This window comes from Myodes glareolus, chromosome 1 (assembly GCF_982192425.1).
Source record: "Myodes glareolus chromosome 1, mMyoGla1.1, whole genome shotgun sequence".
NCBI classification, from domain to species: Eukaryota; Metazoa; Chordata; class Mammalia; order Rodentia; family Cricetidae; genus Myodes; species Myodes glareolus.
In genome coordinates this window covers 30,256,517-30,269,570 of record NC_142026.1, presented here as the reverse complement: position 1 = coordinate 30,269,570, position 13,054 = coordinate 30,256,517, and the positions used below count along the sequence as shown (strand labels likewise).

Genomic DNA, 13,054 nt, shown 5'->3' with positions numbered 1-13,054 from the left:
TGGTGATTTAAACTCAGGGCTTCATGCTTTCAGAGTGAATGTATGTTCTAGCTCTACAAAAAGCTATTTGCTTGGTTATTTCTTACCTTGGGCTTTCATGAGATTTATTCAAATTGTAAACTTAAACGGTTTGATTTTTAATAATGACTATATTCAACAAGTAACTTCCCGCAAATCTCTGAAAAATTTAGCAGCTAATTTTTGCAAGCCAGTATGAGTTGGCTTCAGCATAGCACTGTAAAAGGGAACTGAGCCAGTGTATAGTTGAGAACCTTGCCCAAGGACACACAGACAGCCAATATGGCACTCAAACTCTTAACCACTGTGTCCTTTATCCTAACCACCTTCAGCTGAGTTAATAAAATTAAATGTATAATGCTATTATGTGTCTGAGTTTATTTATTTACCACCTGACCTTATTTAAATAGAACAATGTACACAGAGGGATTTATTTATGAACCAATTAATTAATGCACTTGCAGCTCTCCTTGCCCTCCATTAACGAAAGCCTTGTGATGTGTAATAAGGTTCATTATGGTGCAAAGACCAAACGCAAGGCAATGTTTGCTAAAGGGATGAATAACTCAAAAATTCATGAGCCATTACTACTTTCAGTACTCTCATTAAAATTGATCATATGTTAATGTAAATCAAATCTTGGTCTTTGATGATACAGTGGTTTGTGTGAGGGCGCTTTCTGAAGCTGGCTGCTGGAGATGGCAGCTGAGTTATGTCAGCCTTCAAATCCATCCATACACATGTACAGTCAAATATAACCTCACTGCCCATAATGACTTCAACTAATTGAGAAGAGTTGATCACAAAGATGCACTCTTGTAAATCTCTGTCTGATGGTTTAACTGTTGCTTCTGAACAGAGCCTCCATGGCTGATTGATTGAACTTTAGATGCGTGCAAGCAGTATCCTATAAATGGGGTCTTAAAACATGAAAATATAGAAAAGTGATCTGCTGGAAATTATAGATTTTAACTACTCATGTAACTTCTGTATTGGAGGTACTTATTTGACGCAGGGAGTTCCTGGTGCCTCACTCTAAGACACTGGTGGATATCTTCAGAAAAGTTATTCCACCTTTCCCTCATACCTCCCACCCCCGACAAATCTGTTATCATAATTTGGCTGAGTGTGGAGGGGGCAAAAGAAAGTTGCTGTCTTGATCTTTCTAGTGAAGCCAGATCAATAATCCCACGTCTCTAGTCCCCATACCTCCACCCATCTACTCCTGACAGCAGACCCATAGCTCTAAACCAGATGACCTTCTCTCTTCTCCTGGCAACAGGATTATACATTTAGGATGATTTACATTTAGAGTCTTTGGCTATATTATCTGTTTGCAAGAAACCTACTAAGTCAACATCATTATCCCATCCTACAATCAAGGAAAGGGATGCTGGACACCACTGATCTGCTAGAAGAAAACAATCATTAATCATTAACAAGATTCTAGATTGAAGACCTTGTTGGACACAGACCATCTACTGTTGAGACCAATGTCCATGCTAATCCAGGAATATTCCCAGAGGCTTTGTTACCTCCCATCGGCGGTCGTTGGTGAAGATCTCATCACTGGCAAGGTCTAATTGGTTCCACTCCAGTAGAAGCTTCAGTTGTCCGTTCCAATTGTCCTTGTCTTGCTCATTAGTGCTGAAGGCTGAAAGTGGGCAGGGAGAAAACCATAGCCACACATAAGGAAGCCAGGCCACTTGTCAAAGCAGGTCTCTTGGAATCAGAGGAAACTGTAATCTCTCTCTATTTTCATTCATTCTTATCTGCATTGCACATGCCCTGAAGCCTATAGTCATCACCCCTGATCATAATATCTTTGTTACCTATGAACATAGTATAACTAGGATATATTGATATTTCTATAGATTGAGGCTCCATAAGTATTATATTCTGAAGTTGTATCTGACTTATCCTATATTTAAATCTACAAAATAATGAATTATATTGTATTAATGTATTTGTTATGATTTGTATGTAAAATGTCCCCCCTAGGATCCTGGACTTGAACACTTGGTCTATAGCTGGCACTGTTCTGAGAAGCTGTGGAACCTTTAGGAGTCATGGCTTAGTTTGAGGAAGTGGGTCAAAGGGAGACAGATCTTAAGAGGCCCAATTTCCAACTTAGTCTCTTTCTTTTCCCTTCTCTCCCCCACTCTTTTTCTTCTCATCTATCTTTCTATCTACTTTCTATCTATCATCTATCTATCTACTATCTTCTATATATCTCTGTATTAATCTGTATATCTTCTATCTATCTATCTATCTATCTATCTACCTATCTACTACCTTCTATCTCTCATCTATCTATCTAGCTAGTTACTATCTTCTATCTCTTTTCAATCTATCTATTATCTATATTTCTATCTTCTTTCTATCTATCATCTATCTATAATCTTCTATATATCTATGTATTTATCTGTCTATCTTCTACCTATCTACCTATCTATCTATCTATCTATCTATCTATCTATCTACTACTTTCTATCTCTCTTCTATCTAGCTAGCTAGCTACTATCTTCTTCTATTTCTTTTCTATCTATCTATCTATCTATCTATCTATCTATCTATCTTCTCTGTAAACTTTGCATTTATTGGTTACGTATTTTAATCCAGAAGGAAAGGCTTTGCTATTTACTGCAGGTAATTACACTTTGGTGGAGTTCTTTTTTGAGAAAGGGTCTCACTATGTAGCTCTGGCTTTCCTGGAAGACAGACCTATAGTCCTATGTAGACCAGACTGGCCTCAAACTCACAGAAATCCACCTGCCTCTGCCTTGTGGAAGCTGGGGTTCAAGACATGCACCATCATGCCTAGCTCACTTTGATAGAATTCTAAGACAGCAATGACCAAAAAGAATTGTTTTTCCTGGTGGCCAGTTATTAGCTTCAGGAGATATGTGAGTCCCTGAGGTTGAATCACGAGTTAGAGTGTGTGTGTGTGTGTGTGTGTGTGTGTGTGTGTGTGTGTGTGGCACATGAGCATGTGTGCATGTGAAGCATGTATGCACATACTCCTGTAGGTGCAAAGTCTTTACAACATATTTAAAGGTGTCTGAGACTCCAAAAGTCCTTTAAACCACTGCTAGAAACAGCATTTGCAGAGGACCTGGTTACACTTGATCAGCCTTTTAATGACATAAAATTTCTTCTTCTGTGAAATTCACCTTAGAGAGAAGTCATCTTACCCTCCAAGGCTGTACTCCCAGGAAACTGACTCCACTTACCTTTGTACAGAGCGTAGGAAATGGCGTTGCTCACAACCTCGTCTCCGGCCTCTTCCATCTTGATAACTGTGAGTAGGTGGGGACACTCAAGAATTTCTTTGAGCTGGTAATATGTCAGAAAGAATATTGTCAACCAACTGGTCTTGAGCACTATGAGTATGAACCTTTTTAATATACTTTTTAATGAACCTTTTCAATATACTTTGATCCTGACCCCCTATTACCCTCTCTTGTTCCCTTCCTCTCTCTCTAAACCCTTCCTTCTTCCCAACAGACCTCCCTTCTACTACTTTGAAATTTGTGTATGTGTGTATGTATGTATGTATGTATGTGTGTGTACATGTGCATATACATGTGCATATGTGAATAAAAAAAGCCAAGCCTAACACACAAAAGATACCAATTTCCTGGTAAGTGAATGCAGAACAGACAACAGAAGACTGTGGAATCCTAAGTGTGGTTGGTCATAAAGTCTGAAAAGGGAGGAAGGAATAGTTTAATGACAAACAAGAAGCAGGAGGACTTGGAACTAGAGATATCAATAGCTTAAATTATCCTTTTTGAGAGACAAATATATTATCATTTGTGATTTTTCTGTAGTGTTTAAAATTGAAAAAGATTCTTTGAAAAAGCATCTAATTTCAAGGGTCCAGGTACCGGCAAGGATGAACTTCTACCTGGAAGAACTTCTATGGGAGGGTCAGGTCTGCTTTGGTTAGCTTCAGTTATAGATGATAATAATTTCCCTAGCAAAATTTAGAGCTGGACCTTCTGGATCTCGGCTGGGCAAAAGCCAGGGGTCTTGGGGTCTTGCTATAAGAAGGTAGCAAGGGGTTGAGAAAGTTCTTGGGTCTGGTTATCAGGAGGTGAACTTTTAAGGCCTCTGTTCCTTGAGAAGAGTGATGATGAAGATTTGGGTTCAGAAGACATGCACCTGGTGGTTGGAGGGAGATAAACCAGAGTTTCAACCAAACAGCAACCATGAGGACTTTTGAGAGAGAGAAACAGATGAGCAAAGAAGGAAAGATTCTTCACCATGCATGCAACCTTTGCTCAAGCCAAAGGAAAGGAATCCAGAGACAAATGATTGGCGAGGGGGCAGATCTAGGGCCCAGGGATATGGAGCACATGTGAAGTGGGCAACTCCATGGAGGTAAGACATCTTGGGCTTTGCAATGGAAAGAGAAGAAAACAACCATGGATACAAAGCTCAGAAGCAGACCTGGAGAGGGTTCCAAGGACTCTCTAACTGGATTCCCTCCCCCTCTCTGAGCCTGCTGCAACCAGCGTGAGAGCTCCTGGATGTAAGCCAGATCTTATTTTCTCCTTTTTTCTGGGCTTTCAGTGAAATCTCATGACAGTTGATCAAGACCCAAACTTGAAAACAGTGCTCAGAGAGTTGCCTGTTCTGGACTCTCGTAAGCACTTCAGCTTCTGCTCACAATTGTACCCCCTCTGCCATCACTCAGTTCTTCCTATGTGTCAGTTTCTCACCTCAGGACCCTTGTACATGCAGTTCCCACCATCGTGCTGCCCACCCTCACCCCCCCATTCACTCTCCACCATTTTCATCTTTCAGATACTGGTTCCCACATCACTTCATCTGAGAGCCTTTCACAAAGCCCCACACCATAACACATCCATCTCTATCCATGCCATCTTTCTTCAGAATACCCCGTGCTGGCTTATAATGGTGGTCCACTTGACAGAATCTAGAACGCCCTAGAAAACAAACCTCTAGGCAAATCTATAAGGAACTGTTTAGTTTGGGTTAAGGTGAGAAGACACAGCCTAAATGTGGATGGTATCATTCCATGAGCTGGGGTCCAGGGCTGGATAAAAAGAAGAATAAGAGCTGAGTATTGGCATTTCTCTCTCTCTCTCTCTCTCTCTCTCTCTCTCTCTCTCTCTCTCTCTTTCTCTCTCTCTCTCTCTCTCTCTCTCTCTCTCTCTCTCTCTCTCATCTTAACTACAGAGGCAATGTGATCAGCTGTCTCATGCTTTTGCCACCATGCTTTCGCTGCTGCGATGGACTGTAGCCCCTATGACTGTGAGCTAAAATAGATCCATCCTTCTTTTAAGTTATTCCTTGCCAGGCACTGTTCACAGCAAAGAGAACAGCAACTGATGCACACCTGTTCCAGTGGGAAATAATATAATGATTTTTTTATAATAACTTCACACAAAGTATTTTTCAACTTACATTCCCTATGTGAGGACATAGACTATTTCTGACATACACACAATTCTTGGTGTGACCAAACCAAACCTAGCACATGACATACACACAGTAAGAAGCTATCTAATTAACAGAAGACGAAATAGCTTTTGATGTTTGAATGGATGGTATATGGCGTGGCTAATATTCAGATACTATGGAAAGTCAAGGTCTTGGTGGGCTCAGAGTATGTGTGTGGAAACAGTGTGAGAAGCTGTTGGGGAGAAGGGGACCTCCCAGGAGGAGAGGGATTTCTTGGAGAGACAGAGAAACATTGAGTTCAGCTTTGGTGATCAGTCATCCACATGACTAACGTGGTCACTCAAGACTACATTGGTAGGCTGCTTATATAGTTCACTGATTTACATATTTATTATTTAATAATCCTACTCTCAAGTTTGGTCTTTTGGGAAATCTGTACCAATTTCACAACTCCATATGAATACATAGCTAAAATGCCAGAGTAATTTCCATTTTTATGTATGTCTTCTGGTTGACATGATTAGAAATAAATATATTTAATTAGATGTGAATATAAATTAGATATGAATCACAGGAATGATAATATAATCAAAGGCAGCCAAATTAGCCTGACATTTAGCTTAAGACGAAATGCCTGTGATGGTTTCCTTGAAGTAGAAATCCAAATCCCTCACAAAGAATGGAGGAACCATTAGGACCGTCCTGGGTTTTGGATGTAACATGAACCAGACGACAGGTGTCAACTTGTAGAAGGGTTAAAAAGGAAACCTACTGGAATGGACCCAGGTCTGTGCTAGGTAAACAAACTAATAGTTCTCTATACCTCTCTGGGTATCCTTATAGTGGCTACTGAATTATTTTTATCCACCTCAGGAAATAGGGAGGGGCAATAAACATGCAACAAATTAACTAAAACTATCCAGGTATACAGTATTTCCACTTCAGAGAGAGAGCACCCTTGCCTATGGATTTCCATGTGGAAAGATTATCAAGGGATGAGTGACCTGGCCACTCCCCACCTCTTCACTGTCTCCAGATAGACCGCAGGTTTGACCTTCCTGAACCGAATCTTTGATAGTTATCTTCACTGATATCGGTTGTTTGCAGAGCATGATGCTCTGCTGCAAGGAGGCCAGTGTTTATCACATACTGACCGTGATGTGTGGGCTCAACCAGCGCACTCTGGGACTCAGCACAAGGAAGGATGCCAATGGCTGGACGCCTCTCAGCCTCTTTGTTCAACTTTACCTTCACCTTCCATAAATTACAATCTTCATCTCCATTCACCTGATTCTGTGATAGACTTAGATGTTACTTAAAAAAAAATCCCTGCAAGAAATTTCTTCCAAAACCACCAGTTTTACCTTTTGGTGTAAAAATCTAAAAAACGCAATGTCTCAGTAGGGAGATCGTACAAACCATTGCTAGTCAAGGCCTAGTCCAGCGCAGGTGCTGTCTCTCAGCTGTAGAGATGAAATTCAACCATATTTCTAGGCTCCAAATTTTAGACAATGGAGCTTAATCTAGAAAGGGCTTGTTTTCTGACCATCTTGGATCCCACCATCCCATCAGGTTTACAATGCGAGCCACCCTCTCAGATAAATTAAAGGAGGCCATTAAGGTCCCGCTCTGTGGGAATTAGTAAAGAGTGCCTAGCAACAGAACACGAGACATTCTTCCATCCCAGGAACCCCCAGCATCTTCCCCAAACTCACAGATCTGATCCAGCTCTCAATCTCCTCTTCGGGCAGCCTGGACACAGTGCGTGGTAAAAATCGCACCAGCTTCTCTTTGACCATGGAAGAGGTCAGAACATCCTCCACCTCCACCAGGCTGGCAATCACGTCGGCAATCTGCCCCGAGCCTTCCACCACCACGCAGGGGATCTTACTTTTGATGGAGGTGTTGATGGCCTATGAGAGGGAGAAAGAGTTGGCCACACGAAGGGCTGGCAATGAACAACACAGTCCAGCTCAGGACCGAGGCTTTAAATCACAAGATGCTTTGACGCCTCTTACGGCTTTTCTCTCCGCAGCTTTGATTTCAAACCGGCACTGAACCAACTGCAGCGGCTTTATGAATGGGAGAGGTGAGCCAGTTGATTGACATCCCGAGAAAATGAAAGTCTACTATTATTACTAGTGGCCCAACTGCTCAGACTGTAGCCTGGAGGGGAATTCTAGTCTATTCTAGTAAAATTAGAAAGTCAAAGCTTAGAGTAGAGAGAGTAGCAACAAACTAACTTTCTTTCTTAGCTGTTGTCTCCAGAAACCTCTCTCCTTCCACACCACCCCAACTTAAATAAATTAAAAAAAAAACAAAACATACTGTACTCCTCTCTGCTCCTTCCTGTAAACTAGTTGCTTACCCCGCCTCTCTGAGCTCAGGTTAATTTTATTTAGTTAACGCAAATGCAACACATCTTTACATAGTTAAACAAATGTAGCATAAACCAATGTAACACCTCTTTGCCCAGTTAACCAAATGTTCTACAACAAGGACCCCTGCAATAATTCACACCTTCCATTCAGGGATACTTTGAAAATAGCTTTACGTACAGAATTGTTTACTCCCCAAACTGGTGTAACACATCAGTGACAACTGTGAAGACTTGATCCCACACAGTTGTATCGATAACTTATCTAAAGGAAGCTATCAGTGCCCTGGGAACACTTTAAAAGCAGTCAGCAGTTAGTGTGTCGGCTCCATCCTTCCCCCTTCACTTACTGCAAGAAAGCGAAAGAGACTTTCTCTCTGCACAAACTCCTCTCGCCCCAATGTGTTCTTTGCAAGAACTTCGGCAGGTGGAAGAGGGGCTCAGACTTCAAGATCAAAGGATCAAGCTACACATGGGCACAGAAGAACCTGGAAGTCCCCTTCTTTCGAGGCTGAAAGTTGTCCACGGAGAAGACACAGCCCGTTGTGCCAAGAGCATGGAGCTATGAGTGTGAGGAGCAGCCTGGCAGTCCGTCCCCAGACTCTGAGTCTGAACTCAAGAGGAACAGAAGCGCAAGTGCTGGGTGGCAGCTAAAAGATGTAGGACCGAGGAGCCCAAGAAACATTGGTTTGATGTTTCTTAGCATCCCGATCTCCTGCCCCTGCTTCCGAGGAATGGGAAAAAACGGCGCAACTCTTCGCAGTTGATACGGGGAGACCCCCACCATTAAGTTGCAGCGGCGAAAGAAACATCTTGCCTTCACTCTAGGACAAATCTTCTTTCCAAATCTTAAGTTTCAGAGAAAGAATAGGCATGCAGCCAGCTCCCAATCCGTCTCTCTCATCTACCATCTCTCTCTACCTCTTTAACCTGCTACCACTCTCTGTCTCCTCTTTATTTTTTTCTCATTTATCGGTGCTTAGAGAATTTCAGACAGTGCGTTTTGACTATGGTCACTCCCTTCCTCCAGCTCGCCCTAGGTCATTCCCTGTTTCTCTGTCCAACCAATAAGTGAGCAACAAAGGCCTTACAAGTCACCACAGGCTAATAAATTAAAAGTCCAGGGATGGAAATGGATTACCTTTTAGGGAGTTGTTGGCCAGTGAGGTTCCACAGACCCCCAAACACTACTGGGTATTGTACTTGACAGTAAGCCTATTGCTAAAGACACCACCCACACGAGCTATGGAACAAGGAGAAACCAAGCTAATGCTGACCCGGAAGCCTCATCTCTACTGACTAACACTCATACTGCAGGGAAGTACTGCACACACAACCAGAGCAGAAAAGTAACCATTTGTTTTACCCAGCTATGTATCCTGGGGGCTACAATAGCAACTGACCTGGCAAGACAGGCCCACTGGTGCAATAGAGGCATGAATGTCATTGGAGTTAGCAATCCCTTTCTGATTGGAGGTAAGACCTACGCCACAGGATGAAACCACATCCTGTCTTTGGGGACAGGAATCTGTGAGGAGATACCCAGGCCCTAGCAGAGAACCTGTGACTGTCACTCTGCTATCTGAGCATAGGATTACACTGACTGCTAAGGACTCGCTGCTATACCTAGAGATTAGCGCGTCAGTCAAGCCTTATCGAAGAAGCGCCTTTTTGCAGAGGATGGTGATTAACACAGAGACAAGTCCATCTATAGCTGGGCAAAGAGCAGAGGATGAGAGACAGCAGACGGCTCAGCCCTAAGTGGGATGTCAATCTCACACCCTCTCTCCCCACCTCCTCTTTATACGGCTGCTTTGTCCACATTTATCCAGTGATCGTTTCACTGAAAAAGAAAATGATCAATTTTACTTGTTCTCTGAAATTCCTTTAAAAACATTTTTTTTCAAAGACTCATGAATGGCTTCTTTTTTTCTCCAACAGCAGTCTCAAAAGCAGTTCTCAAAACATCTCATAAATATCTGTTGAGTGAATAAACTAAAAGTCACATCAAAAAAAATAAAAGACCAAATTTTCTACAATTCTAGAAAATTTTTGCTAGCAAGGACTAAAAATTCCAGTGTGTTCTGGTCACTAGGCCAGAGACGGTTAGTGTGTATAGGTCTGCTTATTCTAACCCCAGTTTTAAATTAAAGCCAGGAAAGGGGGTGGGCATGGAAATAATAAAGAGAGAAGTTGAACATTATTTTCTTATAAGATCTTATTCCTAATAACAACAATAACAAAGATCGCTGGAAACACTGTATCCAAACACTAGCTACACTGTAGTCACTGATGCTCATTTCTAAGGAGCCAGAGGCCTAAATTCAGGCAGGTGCAACAGTAACAACAGAGCCCGTGATGTGAGTGGGGAAATGGAGTCTTTGCCAATATGCTCAGTGTCACAGGGGCAGAGTCATCCAGGAGCTCTGTGTTGGCAGCATGACTTAGGTGTGAGATTCCTGAATGTGGAGTCCGGAGTCCCCAGAAGCTACTTCTGCCATTCTGAGTGCAGCTCCCTAGCTCTCTCAGCTGAGGAGCAGCCTGTGTCTAGTAAAAGAACAAGACCTGATGAGAAGACATTGCTTACTTCAGGAAAGACCTTAGGATATATAGAGAACAAAGTCAAGAGAGCTCATGAACGTGGCTTTCAAGGATTTGGGACATCATAAAGAACCAAATCTGTGAATCTGCAGGAGAGAAGAAGGAGCTACAGTTAAAACTTAAGTGCATCCATCTCAGAACATTATAGCAAAAAAAAAACCAAAAAAAAAAAACAAAAAAAAATTCAACTAGGGAAAGGAAGGGACATCCAAGATGTCTTTTAAACCCTAAATGCATATGGCCAGGAAAAATCTTACCACTGCAAATTACAACTGAAACGCAAATTCACAAAGAAACAATAAGTTGAAGGGAAAGACGCCGACTCACAAAGGCTATCCCGTTAGAATTATCGGACACCTTGGCAGAAACCCCAAGTCAGGAAAGTCAGAAACGACATACTTCAAGTTTAAAAAAAAAAAACTGCCAAAAAGATTAGCATACCTCGAAAAGTTATCTCTTAAAGTTGAAGAAGGATAAAGAGATGTTTATCTCTCGCCTGGTACCAAAATCAACACAAAATGGATTGAAGACCTTAATACATGACCTGGAACTTTGAACTGGAGCCAAATAACACGAGTAGAACATTTCAAAAATTTTTATGTAGGCAAGTACCTGCTGGAAAGGATTCCAATGGGTCAGGCAATGGCAACAAGAATTGAGAAATGGGATTGCATAAAATTTAAAAATCTCCTTCATAGCAAAGTTAACAATTAACAAAGAGGAGAGACAGCTCACAGAATGGGAGAGAAATCTTTGCTATCTTTATAACTGACATAATATTAATATCTAGAACCTATAAACTCAAAAAGTTAAGCACCAAAACTCCAAGTGCACAATCAGCAAATGGGCAACTAAATTCAACAGATGGCCCTCAAAAGAAGAGATACAAATGTCCAACAAAGAAAATGAAAATATATTTAACATCCTTAGGCATCAGGAAAACACAAACCAGAACTACCTTGAGAGTCTATCTCACCACTGTCAGACTGACCAACATCAAGAAATGATCAATGAGACACTAATGAAGGGGCCAAGGAAAAGCAATCCTTACAAATTTTAATAAGTGACTATAGAGATTAATATAGAGGTAACTCAAAATATAAATAAAACTAGAACAACCATACGACCCAGTATACCACTCATGAGCACACACCCAAAGGAATCTAAGTCAGCAGTACTTGAGACTCTGGCACTCCCATGTCCTCTAAGGTACTGTTCACAATGGCTAAGATATATAACCAGACTAGCCACCCAAGAGATAGTGGATAAAGTATTGGTTGTATACACAATGGGGTTTTAGTCAGTCATAGAGGATGAAGTCTTGTCATTTGTAGAGAAATGGGTGAAACTGTGGATAATAATGTTTAATAAGAAAAGAAAAGACAATCACCTTGTTTCCTCTTGCATGCAGAATCTAGACTTCACATACACACACGCACACACACACACACACAAACACACACACACATCACGAAGGGAGAAGGGACTATGTGGGGGAAGGAAAGAGACTAAAGAAGTGGGGAAAGAGGACAGAATACTGAGCATGAGGAAAGTACAAGGAAAGCCATCTATGAACAGGTCACAATGAGGCCCACTTTATACACCAACTGGAAATTTAGTTTGAAAAGATTAGAGAAACGCAAAAACTGGGGCAGTAGTAGGGGGAGGGTGCTTCTATTGGGTAAGCCTGTAGACCAGCCTTTCAGAAAACCAAGCCAAAACTCACTTTCAAAGTCTCTCTTCCACCTCCTTGAGCAAAACACACGATGGGGATCTTACCACCATAGTTGGAATCTGTAAAAGAAGAACAAAGAGTCTGTTTGGGACTTCAGCTTGAGGGCTGGGTGTGGCAGGAAGTGGGTTGTGGCAGGAAGTGGGAGCATATTGGGTTCCCGACCACTCAGACCCAAATAACCACACAGAAACTGTATTAATTACAACACTGTTTGGCCAATGGCTCAGGTGTATTCCTAGCTAGCTCTTACATCTTAAATTAACCCATTTCTATTAATCTATGTATCACCATAAGGTTGTGGCCTACCGGTAGATTCTGGCATCTTTCTCCTTTGGCAGCTACATGGTGTTTCCTTGACTCTGCCTACTCTCTCTCTATCTCTGTTTAAATTTCCTGCCTGACTTTACTCTGCTAAGACATTGGCCAAAATAACTTTATTCATCGATGAATAAAGCAACACTTATACAGAAGGACGTCCCATGTCAGAGGAGCATCGGCTCTGAGAGCTCATGGCCTGGGCAATAACTGCTTGGATTTGACCTTGGCCCTGAAATGATCCATCACAATGAAGGAATCTCTGTGCATCAGACCATCAACAGTGTGGCATGGGTAATACTGTCATATGTCACTGCTTTTCAAAATGCTAGAGCTGTCGCTTCATTCACATTTGTGGATTTGATTAGACTGGGCTGAAGTTTATTCCTATTCTCTCCCTCATTTGTATAATCCCATGCTTTCCTGAGTAGGTGACAAATTTGCATAATGAGGCATTTTCTCAATGGAGTTTAGTGAGTCTATAAATAACTTCCTAAGCTGTGTCTTCATTGAAGCAGAAACAACTGAGACTCTGTCCTGTGAGGCAGTCTGTCACTAAACCACAGGACAACCTT

General features: G+C 41.7%; 1 protein-coding gene across 1 annotated transcript in view; it reads right to left on the bottom strand.

The window, feature by feature from the left end:
* Trpm8 (transient receptor potential cation channel subfamily M member 8) overlaps positions 1-13,054 on the bottom strand; it is a 72,904-nt gene that overhangs the window by 45,213 nt on the left and 14,637 nt on the right. The window contains exons 7-10 of the mRNA XM_048441774.3: positions 12,156-12,223; positions 7,167-7,364; positions 3,252-3,354; positions 1,554-1,672 (exon numbers count right to left, since the gene is read on the bottom strand). Of these exons, the coding sequence (XP_048297731.2) occupies positions 1,554-1,672; positions 3,252-3,354; positions 7,167-7,364; positions 12,156-12,223 (488 nt within the window). The remainder of the gene's footprint in view (positions 1-1,553; positions 1,673-3,251; positions 3,355-7,166; positions 7,365-12,155; positions 12,224-13,054) is intronic.